The 23,090-nt window shown below is 39.8% G+C and overlaps 1 protein-coding gene and 1 pseudogene across 2 annotated transcripts; both read left to right on the top strand.

The window, feature by feature from the left end:
• Nucleotides 1-10,408: 10,408 nt before the first annotated feature.
• Nucleotides 10,409-11,344, top strand: LOC308640143 (olfactory receptor 1L4-like; the record flags this gene model as incomplete). The annotated part of the gene is made up of 1 exon (XM_081278448.1): nt 10,409-11,344. The coding sequence occupies one exon, from the start codon at nt 10,409-10,411 to the stop codon at nt 11,342-11,344; it is 936 nt and encodes a 311-aa protein (XP_081134574.1).
• A 4,116-nt stretch (nt 11,345-15,460) lies between these two features.
• LOC308635323 (thymidine kinase 2, mitochondrial-like) lies at nt 15,461-16,313 on the top strand (annotated as a pseudogene). Its single transcript has one exon. The product of its transcript is annotated as a thymidine kinase 2, mitochondrial-like (transcript).
• The last annotated feature ends 6,777 nt before the right edge of the window (nt 16,314-23,090 follow it).

Raw genomic sequence — 23,090 nt, 5'->3', positions numbered from 1 at the left:
TAGTCCCAGTCACTCCAGTGGCTAAGGTAGAACAATATCAAGTCTGAGGACTGTGTGGACAAGTTAGCAAGGCCATGTCTTAGAACTAAAAATTTTTCTTAAAAAGAGCTGGGAATATAGTTCAGTGGTAGAGCACCCCTGAGTTCAATCCCAGTTTAAAAAAAAAAAAAAAAATATATATATATATATATATATATATATATATATATATATATATATATATTCAACTATTCACTGGACAAGGGATCTATATCCAGAATATATAAGGAACTCAGAAAGCTCAACAACAACAAAATCGGATTTAAAAATGAGAAAGTGATCCAAATAGACATTTCTCAAGAGAAGATCTATAAATGGCCAACAGGTGTATGGAAAAAAATGGTCAGCACTAACCACCAGAAAAATGCAAATCAAAACCACAATGAAATATTATCTCACATCACCTCAGTCAGAAAACAAATAATATACAGAAAGCAAAACATGGCAAGCGCTGGTGAGAATGCAGAAATAGACTCTCAAACACCTTGTGGGACTGTAAATGAGTACAACCATTGTGGAACACAGAATGGTGCCTCCTCAGAATATACTAACCATAGAAATACTGGATGAGCCAGCTAACCCACTTCTGGTTCTGGGTCCAAAAGAAATGAAATTGTGATATCAAAATGATACCTGCATACTCATGTTTATTGTAGCAATATTCATAATAGTCAAAATATGGAATCAACCAACATGTCCCTGTACAGGTGAATGGAAAAGGAAATATAGTGATGGACTATTATCCAGTCATAAAAAGAATGAAATCCTATCATTTGCAGTAATGTGGATATGTGGCACTAAAGGACTAGTATGTCGAGTGAAGTAAGCCAGGCTAACACCACATGTTCTCACTCACATGGAAGCCATTATACTGAAAAATTGACAAAAGACTGAAAGAAACACCTCACCAAAGAAAACACACTGATGGGGAATAAGCATATGAAAAGACACTTCGTGTCATATGTCATGATAGGAAAATGCAACATAAAACAACACAGCTATTAGAATGGCCAAAATCCAGAACATCAACAATAACAAATGCTGAAGAGAACTTAGAACAGGAATTCTCCCTGATAGTGGGCTGGAATGCAACCCAGCACAATCTTTTTGGAAGAGAATTTGACAATGTCTTACAAACCTTAATGTTCTTTTACCAAACAATCTAGCAATTGTATCCTTTGGTATTTACTCAAGAGCATTAAAACTTACGTCCACATAAAAACCTGCACATAGACATTTGTAGCAGCTTTATTCATAATTTACAAAGCATAGTATAATCAAGATGTCTTTCAGTACATGAATTCATAAATAAACTTTGAACATCCAGACAATGGAATCATGTTGAGTGCTATAAAGAAAAGAATATCAAGCCATAAAAATATACAGAAACAGCTGAAATGTGTATTTAAACACCAAGAGTGAATCCTAATGCAACTATGGACTTAGGTGATATGATGTCAAGTGAAACCACAGGCACCTCCGATAGAGAATTAATCTCCAGGATAAAGAACTCAAAAAACTTAAACCAAAAAATCAAATAACCCAATCAATAAATGGGTAAAGGAACTGAACAGATACTTTACAGAAGAAATACAATTGATGAACAAAATGTTCAACATCTTTAGCAATTCGAGAGATGCAAATCAAAACTACTCTAAGATTTCATCTCACCCCAGGCAGAATGGCAATTATTAAGAATACAAGCAACAATAAGTGTTGGCGAGGATGTGGGGGAAAAGGCACACTCATCCCTTGCTGGTAGGACTGCAAATTGGTGCAGCCAATATGGAAAGCAGTATGGAGATTCCTTGGAAAACTGGGAATGGAACCACCATTTGACCCAGCTATCCCACTCCTCAGTCTACCCAAAGGATTTAAAAAACAGCATACTACAGGGACACAGCCACATCAATGTTTATAGCCGCACAATTTACAATAGCTAAACTGTGGAACCAAGCTAGATGTCCTTCAGTAGATGAATGGATAAAGAAAATGTTTTATACACACACATACACACACACACACACACACACACACACATACTGGAATATTTTTCAGCAATAAAAGAGAATAAAATCATGGCATTTGCAGGTAAATGGATGGAGTTAGAGAAGATAATGCTAAATGAAGTTAGCCAATCCCAAAAAACATGTTTTCTCTGATATAAGGAGGCTGATTCATAATGGGGTTGGGGCAGGGGAGCATGGGAGGATTAGACAGACTCTAGATGGACAAAGGGGTGGGAGGGGAAGGGTGGGGCAGGGGGGTAGAAAAGACGGTGGAAAAGACAGACATCAATATCCTAAGTACATGTATGAAGACACGAATGGTGTGACTATGTATACAACCAGAGATATGAAAAATTGTGCTCTATATGTATAATATGAAATGTAATAAATTCTGCTGTCATATATAACAAATTAGAATAAAAAATAATTTTTTAAAAAATAATGTACATAAATCAATAGAATCTTTGTTTCATTCCTGACCCATTGAATCCTCTTTTCTAGTTTCCTCATGAAAAGCTCTCCATTGATATTGATTTTTGTATATCATGTTTTGGTAGACAGCCTTTAAGATTGTCCCAATATTCCTGGTCTTCCAATATTTATGTCCCTTAGATTAGCCTCATATCTTGAGTAGGGAGCAAACTTATTCATTCACTTTTGATAAATAGAATATGGCAAAAGAAACTAGATATCACTTCCAACAGTCAGCTCTGCAGAGGGATCCACATAAGTGAGCTTAGAAGTGGGTCTTCTGAGGTCAGTCAAAATCAGGTGAATAGGCTTGGAAGGAATTTTCTCAGGCCTGTCAGCATCCACATGAGTGAATTTGAAACACAACCCCCTTAGACCTTTGAGGTGGCTAGAACTCTGGGTGACATTTTTATATCAGCCTTTTGACAGACTCTGGGACAGAAACACCCAGTTAATCTGCATTAAAAGTTTTGATTCACAGAAACTCTAATAATAAATATTAGTTGGTCTAAGTTGCCAAATTTTCAGGAAATAGGATTATTCATTCTTCAAGAAGATCTCTTGTTACTTTGTTAAGCATTTCTAAAATCATCACTTAAAATGGTGTTTTCTTTTTCTTAATAAATAACAGGGTAAAACTCACTGGCAATGAAACTTAATAACAATTAAGTTTGACTTACTATGGTGGCTAATCTTCAATATGGTACAAATCCTAGGTTTGTGAAGAGATGGGTAAACAATGAATAAAACTTGGAGATCCCTGAGTCACCTGCTTAGCAATGCCAGTATAACTGCTGAAAATACGGGTTCTTTAAAAAACTCCCACGTGAGCTGTGCCACAGAGCCCTACCAGCTGGCAGTTCTCTTGTTATATGACTATGGTTCAGAGCCAGCTGCACAGAGGTAGGGCATGAAAAGAAACATTGAATGGGATAAACTAGTAATTATGTTTGTGCAATTTGCTAGGTGATTGGGTTCTTTAAATGAGAAAGTTACTACTTGGAAAGACACAGAAAAGAACCTGAATAGAGTGTGAAAACAATATTTGGTAGAATTTTTCTCCTCAGGACTTTAATTGTAATTTTAATTGTAATGACTTTAATTGTAATTTTAATAAGTATATATTAAAGGAGCAAATAATTTATATTTCAGTATGAGCTCCAATAAATACGTCTGCATGTAAATTATCGTTGTTTTATGCCCATTTTTATTTCTTTGTTTGAACACTGTTTAGATGTATTTTGATGTTTTTTTAGGTATGATGTGTGATTTTGAAAATACATATTTGAATGCAGTTTCTTCCTTGTGAATCTATAGTAATAAGTTAAAACAGGAAATACTGTTTTTCTTTAAAGCTTGGCCTCTCTAGGGCAAGTTACAAGTTCTTATCTCGGTGTTTTACTTTCAAGTTGTCTAAGCAAATTGGAAATAGTGCATTGAAGGCACTTTCACTTGTGATATCTGTTAAATGTCATTTACAATTTAGGTAGTCTTATGCAGAATTTTCCTTTCTATCTTTGGAGACTGATAAATAAAATTTGTTCCCTGCTTAAAAAAAAATACAAGCAACAATAAGTGTTGGTGAGGATGTGGGGAAAAAGGTGCACTCATACATTGCCTGTGGGAATGCAAATTGGCATGACCATTATGGAAAGCAGTATGGGGAGTCCTCAGAAAACTTGGAATGGAACCACCATTTGACCCAGCTATCTCACTCTTTGGTTTATACCCAAAGGATTTAAAATCAGCATATTCCAATGATGCAGACACATCAATGTTTACAGCATCTCAACTCACAATAGCTAAACTATGGAACCAACCTAGGTGCCCTTCAACAGACAAATGGATAAAGAAAATGTGGTATATGTATATACAATAGAATGTTACTCAACCTTAACGAAGAATGAAATTATGGCATTTGCAGATAAATGGATGGAGCTGGAAAATATCATGCAAAGCAAAATAAGCCAATCCCAAAAAACCAAAAGCTGAATGTTTTTTCTGATGTGTGGATACTAATTCACAATAAGGGAGTAGGGAGTGCTAGAGAAGAATAGAGTTACTTTAGATTAGGTAGAAGAATAAATCAGACATTATTACCCTATATACATATATAACTATACAACTGATAGGATTCTACATCATGTACAAACAAAAGAATGAGAAATTACACTCCATCTATGTATGATGTATCAAAGTGCATTCTACTATCATGTATAACTAATTAGAACAAATAAAATTTTTTTAAAAATTCATCACTGCCAGCTCTGGTGGGGCTGTTGCTAGAGGGGATCTAAGAACAAGGAACTAAGGGGAAATCTGTATTTTGTAATAAATTTTGCTGTGAATCTAAAACCTCTCTAAAAAATGGTCTCCTTGAAAGGAAAAATAATTTTTAAATCTATTTAAAAATTATGACTATAGTGCCATTTATAGGTGAGGACAATAAATAACTTGCCCAAATCCATTCATAATTGGGGGAACTGGGATTCAAATATAAGCCATTGGCCTTAAGAAATTGAGGTAATAAAATGTTTTGCACATGGAAAACAAAAGAAAAACTGAGGCTCAAAAAGGTAAAATATTTATAAGACACAGGAATCTCCTCAGTCTGACTCCTAGGCCTTCAAACCTTTTACCAAAGCACTATACCAGATGCAGATACCAAACCTTGGGGATGTCAGGGGCCATCACTTCTCCTTCCAGGTAGGCACACCTAAGCCTAAACACAGGCTTAAACACACAAGAAACAAACTGAAACGCACATGTCCATAGAGAACACAGGTGTCTAACATGCCTCCACCCCTGCTGCTCCATGGTTCCAACTCCCTTTCATGGTATAAGAGGTTACACCTCTGATCCGGCTTCCCCAAAGAGCACAGTGAGGGCATCAGTAATGTTCTCCCCTCCTGGGAAGACCACAGGCCAATCCCCCCGGGGCTCCAACATGCAGACAGGACAGGCCCCTGGGTCTCCCTTCCTATCACCAATTCCCATGGTTGGTAGGAAAATGTCAACACACTTCTAAGGCTAGATCAGCACCTCAAGAAGACTCCTTCTTCAGAGATTGAGAGTCTGATCTTACACACCTGGCAAACCGCAGCCTGCCCAGGACCCTGATCTCCTCTTCATGCCCAGGTAGGCAGCAGGCTGAGGGGTCTTTGGTAACTGGGACCAAGGGACCAAACTTTTCATATGATCTTCTTCCCTCTTCCTGATCCTATCTTCTTCTCTCCTCCATCTCAAAACCCAAGAAACACCATCTCCCCTCTATTTTGTCCTCTTTCTCCTTTGATCAAATAGCAGAACTGTGCAGGACACAGTCACGGGCACTGGCCCCTGCCTTAAAGGGCACAGCCTACATCCTGCAGCCCCAGACCCACAGACTGGTCTCCTCCAGGGAACTGGCTGAGCAGAGGACCAAGGGAACAGGATGGTGAGGACGGTGCAGGGGTCAAAAGCACACGCTCCCCAGCTGGACTCCACCAGCCTCTGGCTGTGCCCTTGGTCCAGTCACTCAGTTCTCTGTCCCTCAGTCTTGTTACCTACAAAATGGGGTGTTGTAAAGACCAATGACTGACTATATTGAAGCTCTTAGAGCAGTGCCTGGCAAGAGTAGGGCAGCCAAATTTGGCTGATGGTGAACATTTTTTCTAAGTCAGAGACTTTCCACATGTGCTGGGCAGCCCCCAATTAGTCTAAGCTCCCTATCTCTAGAATTGTGGGAACTAGACCATCATCTTCCTGAGATGTTAAAATGATGGAAGTGAATAGCACAGGGACCAAAAAACCTACGACTCCAAGTCAGGTGAAGCTCTCTGAGAATCCATAGCCTCCTTTCTAAGGTCCAGGCGCACAGTCTGTATGCTCTGTGTTTAACAATGGCCCTCAGGAATGCTGGCTGGTCACAGCTAAGCAAGGCACCAGGAGTAACCCACAACTTGAAAGCTTAGCTCCTTAAATTATTGAGAGAGGCAGAGTCAGGCATACAGAAAACTAGTGATTCCCAAAGAAGAAAGGCTGAAACCAACCCGGAAGCAGGAGCTGAGAACAGCCTAGAGAGATAGATGGACTGGGAATCTGACCGTCTAACACTGCTCAGAATAAAATAGTAGAAAATTAAAATTAGAGTAAGATATCACCTTCTCTAGAGCCAAGATACATGAATAAAAGGCCTAATCTGACACAGGAATAAAACTAGACAGACTTCAGCCTATAAAGGACCCTGCAGAATCCCTAAGCAGAATGTCTCCCTTCAAGGGGAACTTGCACCCTACATGGCTGATCTGTTTCTCTTGCAGTTGGCAGTGAGAAGAGGGTAGACAGGGGAGCTGGATTGCTAAATCTCAGGACCCAGGAGAGATCCCGAGGTCATGTACTGCTGCTGCAAAATAAGAGAGCTGTTGTCTGCTCAGATAGAGGTGAGGTCAAAGTCGCCTCCAGTCTTTCCTCTCTGAAAGCAATGAAGAGAGGACAGCAGATGGCTTTGTGGGATGGAGGCAGACTAGGGAGCAGGAAGAAAGGAAAGCAAAAGGACTATATGGGTGGGGCAAAGGATGGAGTTGGAGGAGTGGGTCAGCAAGGACTCTTAAGACACCTGGCAGCCAGAGGACATCTGCTTACAGGGGGACACCAGCTTAGTTCTCTACACATGTGTGTGGTTTGGGGAAGAGTAGGATAGGGTAGATTAAAACAGAGTTTGAAGTCATGATGGACTGTATTTAAATCAGTTAGATACACTCCTCACTAGCTCTGTGACTTTCTGAACTTTACATTATGATGCGATGATGTTTCCATCATTATGTCATCGTGAGGCTTCAATAACACAAGTGCCAAACACAGAACCTGATGATCTCTTTCAGTATAATTTTCAAAGTTGTAGGTCACCATTTTTTCATTTTTACTCTATATTTCATTTCTGACTTGGATTGTTAACTGAATGTTTTTGCCAATATGTGCTCCCTGGTTTCATATGGGCCAGTGACTAAGAAAAGGACCGTGGATTAGTGAGGGGTAAGTAAGGAAAGGAAAACCAACCTGAGATTACAATGACTACAAACTGCAGTTTGTATTTTTGTATTTTACAGTTTGTATTTCAGTTTATTACAAACTGGAAAATTCCACTGAACAAAGTTAAGACATATAAAAAATAGTCTGGGCTAGGGATGTGGCTCAAGCGGTAACGCGCTCACCTGGCATGCACAGGGCGCTGTGTTCAATCCTCAGCACCACACAAAAATAAAATAAAGGTGTTGTGTCCATTGAGAACTGAAAAATAAATATTAAAAAAATAGTCTGTATATTTCCTATCTTTAAAAAGACAGGATAAATATATCCTAAGATGTGATGATAGATTTAAAAGACTTGGAAATGCACTCAGTCATTCTCAGTCTTTTCCAATCTCTAACTGATACCAACACCCATCAATAAAATGTCATTGCTCTTGTTTGTTGTGTGAGTAATCATACTACCACTTTCAGAGGGTTTGGATAAAGACTCACTGAACTGTCTTTTGAGTCTCCAAATGACAGAGATATGAGAGGCAGAAAGGAGATACACACACACACACACACACACACAAACACAAGTACCTACACACCCATACACACCATCACCTTTACAGAAGTGAAGTGACTTCCCCAGTGCACGAGGAAATCTACAATGGCACCAGATCCAGCTAAACAGGAAGGAGTCCAAGCCATTGGCCCTGAAAATTAGCACACCAGTCTGGGGAATTCTGGTTCATGCCCAAAAGTGATCAGATTGTCCCTTAACACCAGGGCAAACCATGTCTCAGGAGTGAGGCTGAAAGACACATGAAAGAGAAAGGGGGAGTCCGAGGATGAACGAGAGTTGTCTCACATGGAGAATATCAAATTTCCAATGCTCCTTGTATTTTCTGGTTACTAATAAGGTTGAACATCTTGTCATCAGCTTTCATGGGCAACTGGGCTACAGGTATGAATCAGTGACTCAGATTTTAGCTTTGCTGATGATCTCTTTCAGTATAATTTTCAAAGTTGTAGGTTTACCATTTTTTCATTTTTATTCTACATTTCATTTCTGACTTGGATTGATATTTCCACCCTAAAGCCCTAAAAATATGCTGCATTATTTTGGCTGTAATTTATTTTACAGTTTGTATTTTTTCCTTTAGTTTATTCATCTGGGTTTATTTATATGAATGGGATAGATAGAAATCTAGCCTTGTGTTTTCCAAATATTCAACTACTGTTAATTTAATACTTCATCCTTTCTCAATTGCTATAAAATAAATCATTATTATACATTTAATTTCATCCAGATCACAATCTCCATTCATGAATAAATACAGATTACAGAATTCTTTTTCTGTATGCATTCTTTATCTTATTGTTTTTATTTGTTATGTGCTTTGACTTGGAGTTAGGAAAGTTTTCTAACATCTTAATTTTTTCAAAATCATCTTGTCTGTTCTTAGCTATTTACCCTTCTAAATAAATTTCAGAATAACATTTTCAAATTCCACCAAAAATTCTCTTGGGGTCTTCTTAGAGATGCACTAAATTTTGTTCATTTGGGGAGAACAGATATTCATAAATATCAAGTCTTCCTTATTAGCAATAGAGTATCTCCATTTATTCAGAACATCATTTTGTGTTATACTTTCTTCAGATAAGTCTTACTCATTTCTTTTTATCCCCCCCAGATTATTTATAAGTATTTTTATACTTTCTTGCCATGGTCAAATGAAATATTTTTCAAATCACATTTTTGTAAAGCATGCAGAGTATTAAAGTTTTTAAATATATCCTGTATCTGGACTTTTGGATGAATTCCTAAGTTTTAAAAGATTTTCAGATGGCTACCTTGGATTTTCAAGGTAGGCAGACAATCATGTCACCTGAAAAGAGAGAGAATTTCCTCTTTTCTAATATTCATGCCTCCCATTTCTTTGGTTTTCCTTTTTCCCTGCCTTGGTCTTTCATCTGAGTAAGGTAGCTCAGCATGAATAATAGGAGCCAGCACTGCCTTGTTTCCAAGGTGAAGGGGGAATTGGACTCTTGAGCACTAAAGTTTCACATCACTGTAATATTTGAATGTGTAAAGACTTTAAAGTAGTTGTATAGTTGGGGAAAACAATATATTTAAAGAACTAATCTCAGCAGCATAAGCTCTTCCTTGTGGTACTCTTTTTGATGGCATTGTGGACCAAAGGTTTACAATTAAAAGTGTCCAAATTATATTATCCAAATAAAAATATTTGAATAAACATGAAGCAGGTTTTATTCTGAAGATATAAGGAAGTCTCATCTGCATTCTGTGGGCAGCAAAAAGCACTGAATAATTCTGACATTCATTTTTTATGCTGTCCCCACTATAACCACCACCTCCAGGTCTATGGGGAGAAGAGGAGCTGGATGAGAGGATCTCATTCAAGAGCAACCCCGTATGAAAGCATCCTAATCCCAGATGAGACCCAGCAACTTCCTCCTCTGAGACAAAACAGAGAAAAAAGACACTGAAGAGTAGATCAAGAAAAAAACCTAAGAAGAATACTTAGAAAGAAAAAGAATTCAGATAAATTAGGTGACAAGAAGTTGCTAAACATACATGAAAAACTGTGGCTTTTCATTTAGGAGGTGATGTGGAATTCTTTCAAAGTTCCCTTGTAGAATATTACCTCTTGTTGCTCTATAATTTTGTAAATATCCTAAGAAATAGCAGTGGAGATAGATATATATTATATTATAAGCATATAATATAGAATTATATATTCCAGCAAGTGTGTATGCAGATAGGTAAATAGATAGAAAAACAGAAGATACATTTGAGGTCAGGGGAGAAGCAGTCCTGAGAGGTTGCCCTGCACATCTGTCCCACGCCTCCTCCAAAACCTGTCCAGAGACATGGAGTTAAAGAACCAGAGCAGCAGCACCTCGGGCTTCATCCTCCTGGGCCTCTCCTCCAACCCGCACCTGCAGAAGCCCCTCTTCGCCATCTTCCTCACCATGTACCTGGTCACCCTCGTGGGGAACATGCTCATCATCCTGGCCATCCGCTCTGACTCCAGGCTCCACACACCCATGTACTTTTTTCTCAGCAACTTGTCCTTCATGGACATCTGCTTCACAACAGTCATTGTGCCCAAGATGCTGGCGAATTCACTATCAGAGACAAAGGGCATCTCTTATGTAGGCTGCCTGGTCCAGATGTATTTCTTCATGGCCTTTGGGAACACTGACAGCTACCTGCTGGCCTCCATGGCCATCGACCGGCTGGTGGCCATCTGCAACCCCTTGCACTATGATGTGGCCATGCGCCCACACCTCTGCCTCTTCATGCTGCTGGGTTCTTGCACCATCTCCCACCTGCACGCCCTCTTCCGGGTACTACTCATGTCTCGCCTCTCTTTCTGTGCCTCCCATGTCATTAAGCACTTTTTCTGTGACACCCAGCCTGTGCTAAAGCTGTCCTGCTCTGATACATCCTCCAGCCAGATAGTGGTCATGACTGAGACCCTGGCTGTCATTGTGACCCCCTTCTTGTGCATCCTCTTCTCCTACCTGAGAATCATTGTGACTGTGCTCAGAATCCCCTCTGCAGCCAGCAAGTGGAAAGCTTTCTCTACCTGTGGCTCCCACCTCACCGTAGTGGCCCTGTTCTATGGGAGTGTCATCTATGTCTATTTTAGGCCCCTGTCCATGTACTCAGTGGTGAAAGACCGGATAGCCACTGTCATGTACACAGTAGTGACTCCTATGCTGAACCCTTTCATCTACAGCCTGAGGAACAAAGATATGAAGAGAGGCTTGAGGAAATTAAGGGACAGAATTCACTCATAGAAAGAATGAAATGATACAATATCATTGTTGGGAGATGACCTAAAAGTTGACCAGGTTATCCTTCCTCTTAACCATTTTCCACAAGGCGCTCAAAGAGGTCATGAGTGGTGATGATGCTGGCTACCAGTGAGGGCACTGGATGGGAACAAAACCCTTGGTTTCTCTCCATGACATTGACCAAAGACATATTCAATACCCAACTAGGTGTCACTAGTAATCCAGGTGTCATGAAAACAGTTTTTACCATCCTCATGGACTGCCACCTATATGGTGGAACAAATATTTTTGTACAAATAACTTCTTTAAGCCTGGAAATGGACAGCAGTCAAAGAGGTAAAAAAAAAATTCCTATTTATTCTCAGAAGAGGAATCTATATGAATTTAATTAGGAATTTGTAAAAACTTTCATGTATTTGTGTGTGTGTGTGTGTGTGTGTGTGACTTAACAATTGACAGATGAATCTTTAAAGGATGAGGAAATGGGCAGAGTACTTGAGTAGTGAAAAACACTCAAAGTGAGTCATTAAACACTGGAATATATTTGAGAGACAGAAAGAAGCACTGGGAAGCTTAAGAGTAATGAGAATAAGCCTAGGAAGATAGGGAAACTACAATATATATATATATATATATATATATATATATATTTCACCATTAACACCCAAGGGCCAGGACACTTGAACTCTCAGCACCAAATTCTTTTTCCTTTACTTCTTAACTCTTTCTTTCTCCATATGTCCAGTATCCTCAGTAAGCTGCCCGTTATGTGCTAGAGAAAGCAATGTATCAGGCTGGATAAGCGAGGCTATGCTGTAGAGATCAACAATCTCAAAATCTTAGAACCTTAAAACTTTATTTCTCATTTACACAAAATGTCCACCATAGAGAAGTTTAAGGGTATTTCTCATTTTGAATACTCAGGGACCCAAGATTTTGGAGCAGCCATCATTGTAAATATTAATCAACATCCTGTCAGAAGCTGAGAATTACTCTCGAAGATTTTACACTGTCAATTAAATACTGTGGTCCAAAAATGACCCACACCAATTCTGACTAGAATTCATTGTCCACAACTAATCTCATAACTTCACCTAAATACGGGAGCCAGAAGGCATGATCCAACCATGTACCTGCAAGACCAAGAGGCAGAAGTGTTTGTGAACAGCATTTAATGCCTGCTACACATCTAGAATGACACACAAACACATCAGTGTGGTAATTGTTTCATAAAGCCTTCCAGATTAGGTAACTTACAAAGTAGTAATGTAAAACTAACACACACACACACTCTCTCTCTCTCTCTCTCTCTCTCTCTCTCTCTCTCTCTCTCCTTCCTCCCTCTCCCTCTCCTTCCCCCACTCTTCTCTCCCTCCCCTGCTCCTCTCTCTCCTCCTCAATTCTTTTGCCTCAAACATTTCATCAAATTCTCACAACTACCAACTTTTTTGGAACACAGGTTGTTAGTGGCACACCCAAAGTTGCGTAGAAGACTTAAAGACACTGAAAGAGGTATCTGGTACCAACAGAAACACACAAGTCCAACATCAAGGTTCCTGTCCTTGCCTTCCCTTGTCCTCCTCCACTATCAGGGAGTAACCAGCAAGCCAGGAAATAATCCCATTTTTCAGTAGTTCTCATTTTTTTACAATCACACCTAGTGTTTATCACTATTACCCACCTATCATTTGGTTTGGGAGATGATGACTTAGAAGATGGGTACCATTTCCAGTTACTCTATTATGTGCCATGGCTTTCTCATGCTCGATTCAGTACAATAAATCACTTAAGAATGTGAATTAATCCTGGCATATATTAAATTAATCATAGCTTCTATTAACTTAAATTAAGTCCTTTGGTCCTGAGAACAGTGATTTTTTTTTTAAATTCTGACCTCAATCTGCCATTAGCCCCAGATCTGTTTACCCAAACAAATATGTAACAATTTCAAAAAGTATTTTTTATGAATGGCCTTAGAGATATTCCCAAAAGTTCAAACTAAAGGAATATTCTAGATAGCAAGTAACCACAAGAGCACATTTTGGGATGAAAGGGTTCCTAGTCTGGCCCTCAAATGAAGAGTCAGACTAGGAACTCTTCTGAGATCTCGAGTGTTGTCTCTGACAAACATGAGGCCAGCCCTGCTAAGATATCCTGTTAGCCTTCAGGAGGAGCAGGCTGCAGTGAACAAGTAGTATCTGAAGAGTTTTTGAACATATTTGCTACTCCAACAAGAGAGAGCAGAAGTTAATCTTGAAAGTTGTAATGAGCATCAGGAAAAGGAAAGAAATGTCTTATGCAGGTAGATATCATCATAGAAAAGGTCAAAGCCAGTTTCTAAATATCTTACCACATTGAGTGGAATGCTGCTACTTAGAACTTGAGAATAGACCAGGAATTTCCTTGTATGTTACTCAACCTTTAATATCTGTGACCAAAATACCTGACAACAACTTAGAGGAGGAAAAGTTCATGTTAGGTTCATGGTTCAAGGGCTAAGTCCATAGTCAGCTAGATCCATTGCTCTGGACCCAATGGCAGAAGGGCCTGTGGAGGAAAGCTGCTCAGCTCATGGAAATCAGAAAGCTGAGAAACAGAGAGGGGAGGGTGGGGAAGAGAGTGAGAAGCCAGGGGAACAAGATAAAATCCCCAAAGACACTTATACCCTACCTGCCTACAGTTACCACTCAGTATTACATCAAAACTATAAATCCAACAAATAGATTAATCCACTGATTAGTTTACAGCTGTCATAATCTAACCATTTTACCTGAACATTCTTGCACTATTATATGAGCTTTATAGGAGATACCTCAAATACAGACCATAATGACTCATAGAAGAGTGGTCCAAAGGGGAATGATACTATAGATCTGCCATTTGATTAAAAAAAAGCAAAGGAAAACATATTGGGCTCTTCTACTGAAAGCTTATTACATATATGTAAATATTGGAGATCGGTTTAATATTGAAATACAGAAAATTTAGTTCATTTAACATATTTTTGCCTGTTGTAATGGTAAGTAATATCAGCTAGGAAGTATGTATAGTGTGGCAACTGAGGAGAACTAGAGTGCAGAAAATTTCTGGCACTGAAGAGTTTGAGAAAGAATTAGCAAAGGAGACTTAAAACGAGTATTAAAGAATCGAAGAAAATAGGAAGCTGTAAGAGACAAAGCATCAAAATATGAGAGTTCAACAAAACAAACCTGGAATATTACCCATTGGATTTGGTGAAAAGGTGGCTGTTGATGACCTTGATGAATTTGCAAAGGAGGAAGGGGAGGGATCCAGACTGAAGCAGGGTAAGGAATGACTGAAGTGAGAATATGGAGATAATGATTATGATTTGTGTCAATCTTGTTCTATTTTCTTAATCTTGTCTTGTCTCTAAAGATAAATTGCCTACAATTCTTATCTCTGTTTCTCCTCTTGGTAAGTCATCATTTTGCTCTAGCTGATTTTATTTTTGTAATTTAAAAATTTGACTCTAGTTTGTAGAGATATATTTGTATTTATTCTGCTTGGAGCTCCTTGAGCCTTATGGATAGATATTTTTCTTCACCTTTGGAAATTTTAGTCCAGCATTTCTTTAAATATACTTTTTTCCACAATCTCTCTTTCTTCTTTTTCTGAGGCTCTGATTGCATGGTTGTTGGTCATTAGGTAGAAGTTTAGATTTTGAATCCTCAAAGTAGCTTCATGAAAATAGAAAAAAAAAGAATGATAAAACAAAAATGATTCAAAGATATAAACCATCCCCATACAACTAAAATAAGAAAGTCCCAACAGCTTTATGGCCCATGTGAGTCAGAAAAAAAAAAAAAAAACAGACAACCAACAGTCTTTACCTAAGTTATAACAGCAGGGTAACTTATAACTTAGGTAAAGATCTATTGGCAGATCTATTAATCTGCAATCTGTAATTGAAGTTTGTGGTGGGCCATTCTGAGAAAAGAAGCAAAGACCGAAAGGGTTTCGTCCATTCAACTGTCAATGCAACAGGGTCCTTAGTACAACCTGAGTAAGTTAGAGCAGTCTAGGTCTCATCCATTCTCAAAGCTAATCAGAGACTGGCACAGCAAGGAAGCCGGGGCCATTGCATCCACATGCTGGGCCATGCTGCTGTGGCCACTGCAGAGCTGGGAGCTCTGGTGCTGTGCAGTGCAGGGCTTGGGGGCACCAGGAGCCCCACCTCAGGCTACTGGCCACAGGGTGGGGGCGCAGCAACGCATCTGGCTTCCAGATAGAGAAAAACCAAAAAAAAAAAAATCAGTGATCTGTGTGGACAGCAAAATTGCAAGTGGGAAGATAAGATGGCTGGAGTTCTTCTCCAACATGACAGACATGAGGTATTAATGGAGCCTGTACCCAAATGGAGAAATGTCCATGGCCACAATCCCCTGGGTCTGATGTCCCATAATGCCCATCAATAGGGTCTCCCACTGCAGACATATGTGCAGCTCACCATGTTGGACCGGCCCACTCATCCTCAGATGTCCTGTATGACTGATGGAAAAGTCATTTCACAGCACAAGACACATTTTTGTGGAAAACCTGTACAGAAGAGGGAAGGTACCCGAAGTGGACAATGTGATTCTCTCTGAATGGTTTGACTGGATCCTGAGGAACACTGATGTGTCCATTGACCTGATAATGTATCTCTGGACCACTCCTGAGACCTGTTAGGAGAGATGAAAGACTGAGGTGCAGGCCAGAGGAGGAGGTCATTCCACTGCAGTACCTGGGTGCTCTTCACCAGCTCTCTGAGGAGTGGCTCGTCACAGGAAGCCTTTTCCCTGTGGCAGCCCCTGTTGTGGTGATTGAGGCTGACTACAACATGGAGGAAAATGCTGGAACTCTTTGAACAAAACTGGCCCAGATATTAACTCCAGAGAATTGGAAGCATGGCCCACAGGTGGAGACATCTGTAGGATCATGTCAGGAAAAATTCTTGAAGTGGCCAAGTTAGCTGTTAGCAGCAATTTGGAAAAAATCCACTCTCCAGATGATCTTTTATCTGGCCAGATTTATTTTCCTAGTGGTCTTTTCTCCTAGTGTCTTCATCATGGGTAAATGATAAGCGGGACCAATGGTTTGTTTTTTGTAGCCTCACATTCCCCTGAAGCCCTTAGGACAGCATTTGCTGTGTGCTGGGTGTCATGTTGGGCTCTGTACACGCAGACCACCAGGAGTGAAATAGCAGCCTTATATCCCAGCCCAGGAATTTGAAGCTGAGAGGTTAAGGGGCTCCCCAGGATCACGCAGCCAATGTGTAGTAGAGCTGGCACCATTCAGACTATTAGCCCAGCCTGCCTTGTCCTAAGCCCTGTCCCCCAGAGTCTGCCTTTCCTTGCCACAGACCTTTGCATCTTTATGAGGAGAGCTGGTAGTGAGTACAGCTGACCTCATCTTGTTACTGAACAGTTCTCAAGGACGATCAGCAGTTTTAGACTTTGCATAGAATGGTCCCAATGTTTGGAACACAGGTTTCCCAGCATAAAGCTGTGGTCCCTCAATCCCCTTATCACCTGGACTTCCATGACCACAGAGGAATCATGTGTCATCTCCTGATCAGTGCCAGTCTCCTCTCTGAACTGCTGCCAGTTCCACTTAGGGAAACAGCATTTGGGGCCTGGCCACTTTGCCCTGTTCTAAGGTACGACCAGGGACAGCCAGCCCTGGCTTCAAGGCTCAGCCACTCCCTCTTGTCCTTGTTGCCCTGGGAATTATTGAGCCTTTGTGGCCCAGTGAGAGAGACACAAGTGGCCTTGAGTCTTTTTTAAATGTTTTTCCACCCAAGGGGACACTTTGGGCCATAGAGCATGAAACCACCTTCACTGATTCAGAAAATAACTTGGTCCAGGCGTGATGACGCACAGAAGGCACGCCTGCCCCCTGTACCAAATGGGAAGCAAAAGAAAGGATGAACATTCCCTTTGGGGCCAGTCTGGACAGGAAAGTCAGGTTGGTGAACAAAGGCTCTTGAAACATTGCTGCTCCTGACTTTTGGGAGGAGGGTGGAGAGCGTCAGGAAACTGTATGAAGCATGTGTAAGATTGTTGGAAACTCCAGAGAAATGCAGCAGCTGTTGGCCTGTGCCCCGCCCCCCAGGATGAACACCTGTGCATGTGCACTCAGCCTCTCAACAGGTACCAGGTGATCTTCAATCAGTGCATCTCCCTTTGTTCAGTCATGTACTCCATAAATTTTGGCCCATTCACCACAAATACCTTTGATTCCTCCTTTTCCCACATTTCAATCTGTATCTTCAACTCCTCTTCCTGCTTAGGGAGTGTTATCTGGAGCTTGACTCATTACCTTTCTTCTTTTAGATTTCCTTCCCACTTTGCAAATTGACTTGGATCTGAAGCTTTCTCTCAAACTTTAGGAGAAGCCACCAGCTTCATAGAGTTCTTTATAAACTTCACAGTAGTTTCTTAACTGCATAATCTCAGCATCATGCAGTTGAAGCAGGGTTTCTGTGTAGTCCTCAGCATAGTAAGGGGCAAAAGCTCATCTCTGCTCCTGGGTATAAAAACATGTCCCTTCACTCAAATTGCCTCAATCATTTTCTTCACATTTTGCATTTTCAGTCCTTCCAATGGATCCACTTTTTTTTAAGTCCAATCCACTTCTAAAATTGCAGTGCCTTCCTGACCTTGGTCTTAGACCCGGCCATAATTGTGGCCACAGCTTCTCTCTCTTCTTCAGGAAAAGGGCTAGCTCAGAACTCTCGAATTTGAGCATGTAGACCCTTACATGCTACTTCCTTTGATGATCTTCACATTTCTGGATGCTGCAGCAATTTTTATAGTGATGCAATATTCTCCAAAGACAAAAGGTGTCTTCATCTTCACACACCACATCTTTTTTCCAAGTTTGTGTCTGGTGTGTGATCTAATTCTTCCATGTACAGTACGATCTGTTTCTTTATGTTGCCAAACTCTTCACATCTCGATGCCTTTGCTTCCCTCAAAGTTGCCACATGTTGTCTGAACTGGTTCAGCTCTTCTAAGCGGGGAACAGAGGTGCTGTCCATTTCACAGTGGGACATGCCAAGACATTCACCCAGTTCGTGATCTTGTTCTTGAAATAGCTTCAGTTCCTGTTTTCTCTCCTTTTTTGGTTTTCACATCAATTGCATCTGAGTGTACAGACTTTTTCTAGTTGCAAGATAGTTGTTTCTCCTTCTTCCTGAAATGGCTGGATACGAAACTGACCTCACAGGGTGTCTGGATATGCTTTTGACAAATCTTTCCTTCAGGTTCTCTTCTTCAGCAATCATCATATCCAAGAGATCTTTGATACGCTTCTTGACAACCTCAGTTCTTCACAACCACTGGTCCTCTGAAATGCCAATCAATTTTCATATTTCCCAAATGTGATGTAGGGCCTTCTGGAGACCCACTGTGGATTCCTCTGCCAGTACCTCACTTCTCATGGCAATGCAGCCCCGGGAATCCAGACCCCCAACCTCCTCCACTAAAATCCGAGCTCAGCACCAGCCGTACACCCTGGCAGTCTCACTCAGTGGAAGTAGGTTATTATGTGAAAATGCTCTTATGCTTGAGTTTATTTAATTCTCCAGACAATGCCGTCTGATTTACTGGTACCACTACACCTATGTTATAGATGAGAACCCTAAAATTCAGAGAGGCTATGAGTTCACCCAAAATCACAGCCACTTATTGGCTGACTAGAGTTCAGGAACCTTCACTCCCAGGATCATTTCCATGGCATCACACATCCTCCCCTACATTCAAGGGACAGGCCCGGGCCCAAGTCTTCGCTACTTATCTACCTTGAACTCTTTCAAAATCACAAGGACAGCAAGTCATTAATTATCTGAGATTTGAAAAAATATGTGAATACTGAGATTCTACAGTCCCCACTCTTCTCCCAAGTCTCCCTTCTTAATGAGCTCCCTGGGGTGGTGGATGGAAAGACTGCTTGCCTCTCTGGGGTGAGGTTACCTGAAGAGCAATCCCCTCCTTCCAAGTCCCCACACTTCCTCACCATTTGATGAAACCTGAAGGGGCCAGTGTTGATAGTTGGGGAGTGGGGAAAGCTGCATGTTCCTCATGCTTGGGATATGTTTGCAGGATTCCTACCCTAAAGGAAGAGAGGGAGTGACTGACGTGACAATGGCACACATGACTCCCAGGGTACAGTGAATCCTGTCACCTCCCACACCAAACCTGGGCCCTTTCCTCCCTTGCCTGCTTTGAGAGATCTGCCCTCCTCCTGCCCCCTCCCCTTCCTTCAGTCAACGATAGCGAGGAGAGGATACCTGGACCCTCAAACAGCCATTCTGGAGGTCACCAATCCTTTTCTGAGTAAGTACTCTTATCTTTAATCCCATCACTATACCCAAGTCCTCAATCCTAGCACGTTAGAAATCAAGGAATTCTTTTGTATGACATACTCTTTTTACAAGTATGGATGGAATCTGAGGCTTCGTGCGCCTGAGAATATAAACCAGGTCATCTGCCTATGCTTCCTAAGCTTGAGGCACGCTGCCTTAGCTTTTAAAACCAGAGGCTTCACATTCCCTGGTTTCTCCTGCATTTACATAATATTAGCAGGTTAGACCCCAAGAAAAGGGGTTCTGTACTTGGAAGGGATAATTGTAGCTTCTATTGGTCCAGCCTGGCTTCTGATTGTCCCCAAAGCCAAGAATGTTAAGGAAATCTTCAGATTCTATGTTCTCACCTCAACCTCTGAAGATCTTCACAGCAGTACGGACCAAAAGCTCACGCATGTGAGCAGTAAAGGAAGAGAAACCTGGTGTGGCCTGCATGCTCATACCACTCCCATTGACAACTTAGTTTATGGTATTGGGTAAATCACCCCCTCTCTGAGCCTCAGTTTTTCACAGATAAGTATATTATTCCAATCACATTTTCATGCAACTTCTTATGCAGTTATTCAATATATAAATACAAAAATAGAATTTACCCAATTAGAGGTCTAGATCCCCTCTATTAGCATTGCCCTCAGCCTCCCAACCATTTTTAGATGGTGGTAAATCTCCCAAAGAACACAATTTGGAAAGCTATGAAATAGATAAGTTTGTATATGATTATTTCCATCCCAATAACATAGAATTTCATAAATGACATTGTCCCCCATGACTTTACACTATAAAAAGAAATACTTAATCACCACCCAGGGAGCTTCACCTGTGCCTGATGGTAGCTAACAAAATACTAAGGCCACTTTAATGTTAGCTTCCTCACTCCCCCATGACCTTGTATGCTCATTCCCCACTCCCAGGACCTTCCTATTCTCATGTGGTTAAGGTCTCACTTTGCGTATGGATAACACTTGTTAGATTTTTTGCATTTTTAATTTACATAAAGTACATTGTCGTAGATTTCCGTATATTCTTTTCACTCAAATTATGTTTTTAAAATCTATTGATGTTGCTTCTAAACAGCCCGTTGGTACACCTCTGTCGTGTTTACCAGCCATTGATGGGCACCCGAATTGCCTCAGACCTCCCACTGCTGCAAATGACAGTGCAAAAATATCCTCATCCTTGAGCTTTTATATGCCTGCTTGGGAATCACTCAGAAATACACATCTAGGGGCAGGAATGTAGGGTCACAAATGCTGACAAGCACTTTGTTCCTGAGGGTATCACACCAGTCTACATTCCTGCGTGCAGTGCCTAGAAGTCTCAACGTCCTCACATCCCTGCCAATGTTTTCCTTGTTCTTCTTTCTAATGTTTGCCAAGATAACAAATAGAAAGTGAAATATTGCTTACTTTCTCATTTCTTGGATAAGAGTCAATTTGACCATCTCTTCATACACTTGTTAGCCCTCTGGCTTTCTTGAACACTTCTTCATTGGAGTTCTTACACTTTTCTTACTGAAGTAAAAGTGGTCAATGCATATTCTAGTTATTAGTACCTCCTCTGTTAAATATTGCAAATATTATTTCCTAGTTTTTCATGTCTGTTTTATTCATAATTATGATGTAACTGATTTAATATTTGCCTTTTAGCTTTTTTAATGTTGGAAATCTTGTTTTAAGTTTTTCCCCTTTTAACTCATAGCCTCCTATAAATTTTTTTCTATTTTCTTGATAGATTTATATGTCACATGTAAAACCACAATCCATCTGGAATCCACCTTTATACATGATGTATAGCAATTAGATAGCAATTCTCTTGGGTTATGCTCCATATAATTAACCATCTTTCTAACACTTCCAAATATTCCATCTTTTCCTACTTGGCTTTTAAATGCCACCATTTTCCTGTTCTCTTACAAATGTTGGACTTGCTCTAAATCTTTAGGTTATCTACTATTTTCCACCTACTCTCTGGTCTTGCACCAAAACCACATGATTTCCTATTATTATTAGCTTTTATTATTCTTAATCTCTGAAAAGACAAGGACTCTCTTTTTACTCTTCATTTTCAAGTTTAATTGACTACTTCCAAATCTTTTTTTTCCTAGTGATGACAGAACTCTTATTTGTAAAACAAAAAGTGTTCACAAACAATAAAATAAATCTGTTATTGTGTGCCATATGATAAATGAGAGAATAAACAATTGCAACAGAAGCATTCCAACAATCTTCTCTCTGAGTCTGACACCAGGACTATTCAACCTGTTCTCCAGAAATATTCTATCATCAAACCTATCATTTACCCAATTTTCCACTGACCTTCATGTCAGGTGTTCTTTTTTTTCAACAAAATCAATAATTAATTTAAATATAAATGAACTAGATATTGTACTTAAAAGGTATAAATGTTCAACATGTATAAAAAGCAAACAATAACCATATGCTCTATACATATCACACTTTAAATATCAGTACACCAATAGGTTAAAAGCAAAAGATGGGGAAAGTAAGCATGAGAAATCTGAAGTAGAGCTTTAACATAGAATAAATTTCAAGAAAAAAAGATTTTCAGAGATAAATGGGAACAATGACCATATTAGGGTAACTTCTTCAAGAAAGCATAACAATCCTAAATGTTTATGTACCTAATAATAAAATTTCAAAATACATGAAGTTAAAATTAAAAATAGACAATCCTCAATCATATTTTGAGATTTTAAGCCCCCTCACTTTGCTGGAAGGAGTAATGATATAGAAGGCTTAACAGCATTATCAGCCACCTTGGCCTACTTGTTATTTATAGAGAACTATACACAAAAATGACAAGTAGAAAATTCAAGAAGTTTGGGACTGGGGCTCAACAGTAGCGTACTTGCCCGGCATATGTGAAGCACTGGGTTCAATTCTCAGCACTGCATATAAATAAATAAAGATCTATCAACAGCTAAAATATATTTTTAAAGTGCTTTGAACTAAGTGATAATAAAAGCTTAAAATATCAGAATCTCTGGGATGAAACAGTACTCAGATGAACACTTATAACTTAAAAGTACTTGAGTTAGAAGCTAGTTTAACAATCAAATTATTTTCAAATTAGGTAGTTGGAAGGAAAAAAATAAGTAGGAGCAGAAATATATGAAATACAAAAGAAATAATACAGCTAAAAGTTGAGAAAAATCTAACAAGTCTAATCAAGAAAAAGCAAGAACACAAAAAATATCAGTGGAAACAGAGCTATCAAAACAACTCTACAGATGCTAAAAATATATTCAGTTAATATTACAATTGTATGCCAACGTACGTGATAGCTTACTTAACATGCTATTTTAGAGAAGGATCTGTGTGTTGCTGAGAAGAAAGTGTATTCAGTCATTGATGAAAGAAA

This window comes from Spermophilus citellus (assembly GCF_964194105.1).
Source record: "Spermophilus citellus genome assembly, chromosome: 2".
NCBI lineage: Eukaryota > Metazoa > Chordata > Mammalia > Rodentia > Sciuridae > Spermophilus > Spermophilus citellus.
Note: the sequence above shows the minus strand (reverse complement) of the source record. Positions and strands in the feature narration are given on the sequence as shown.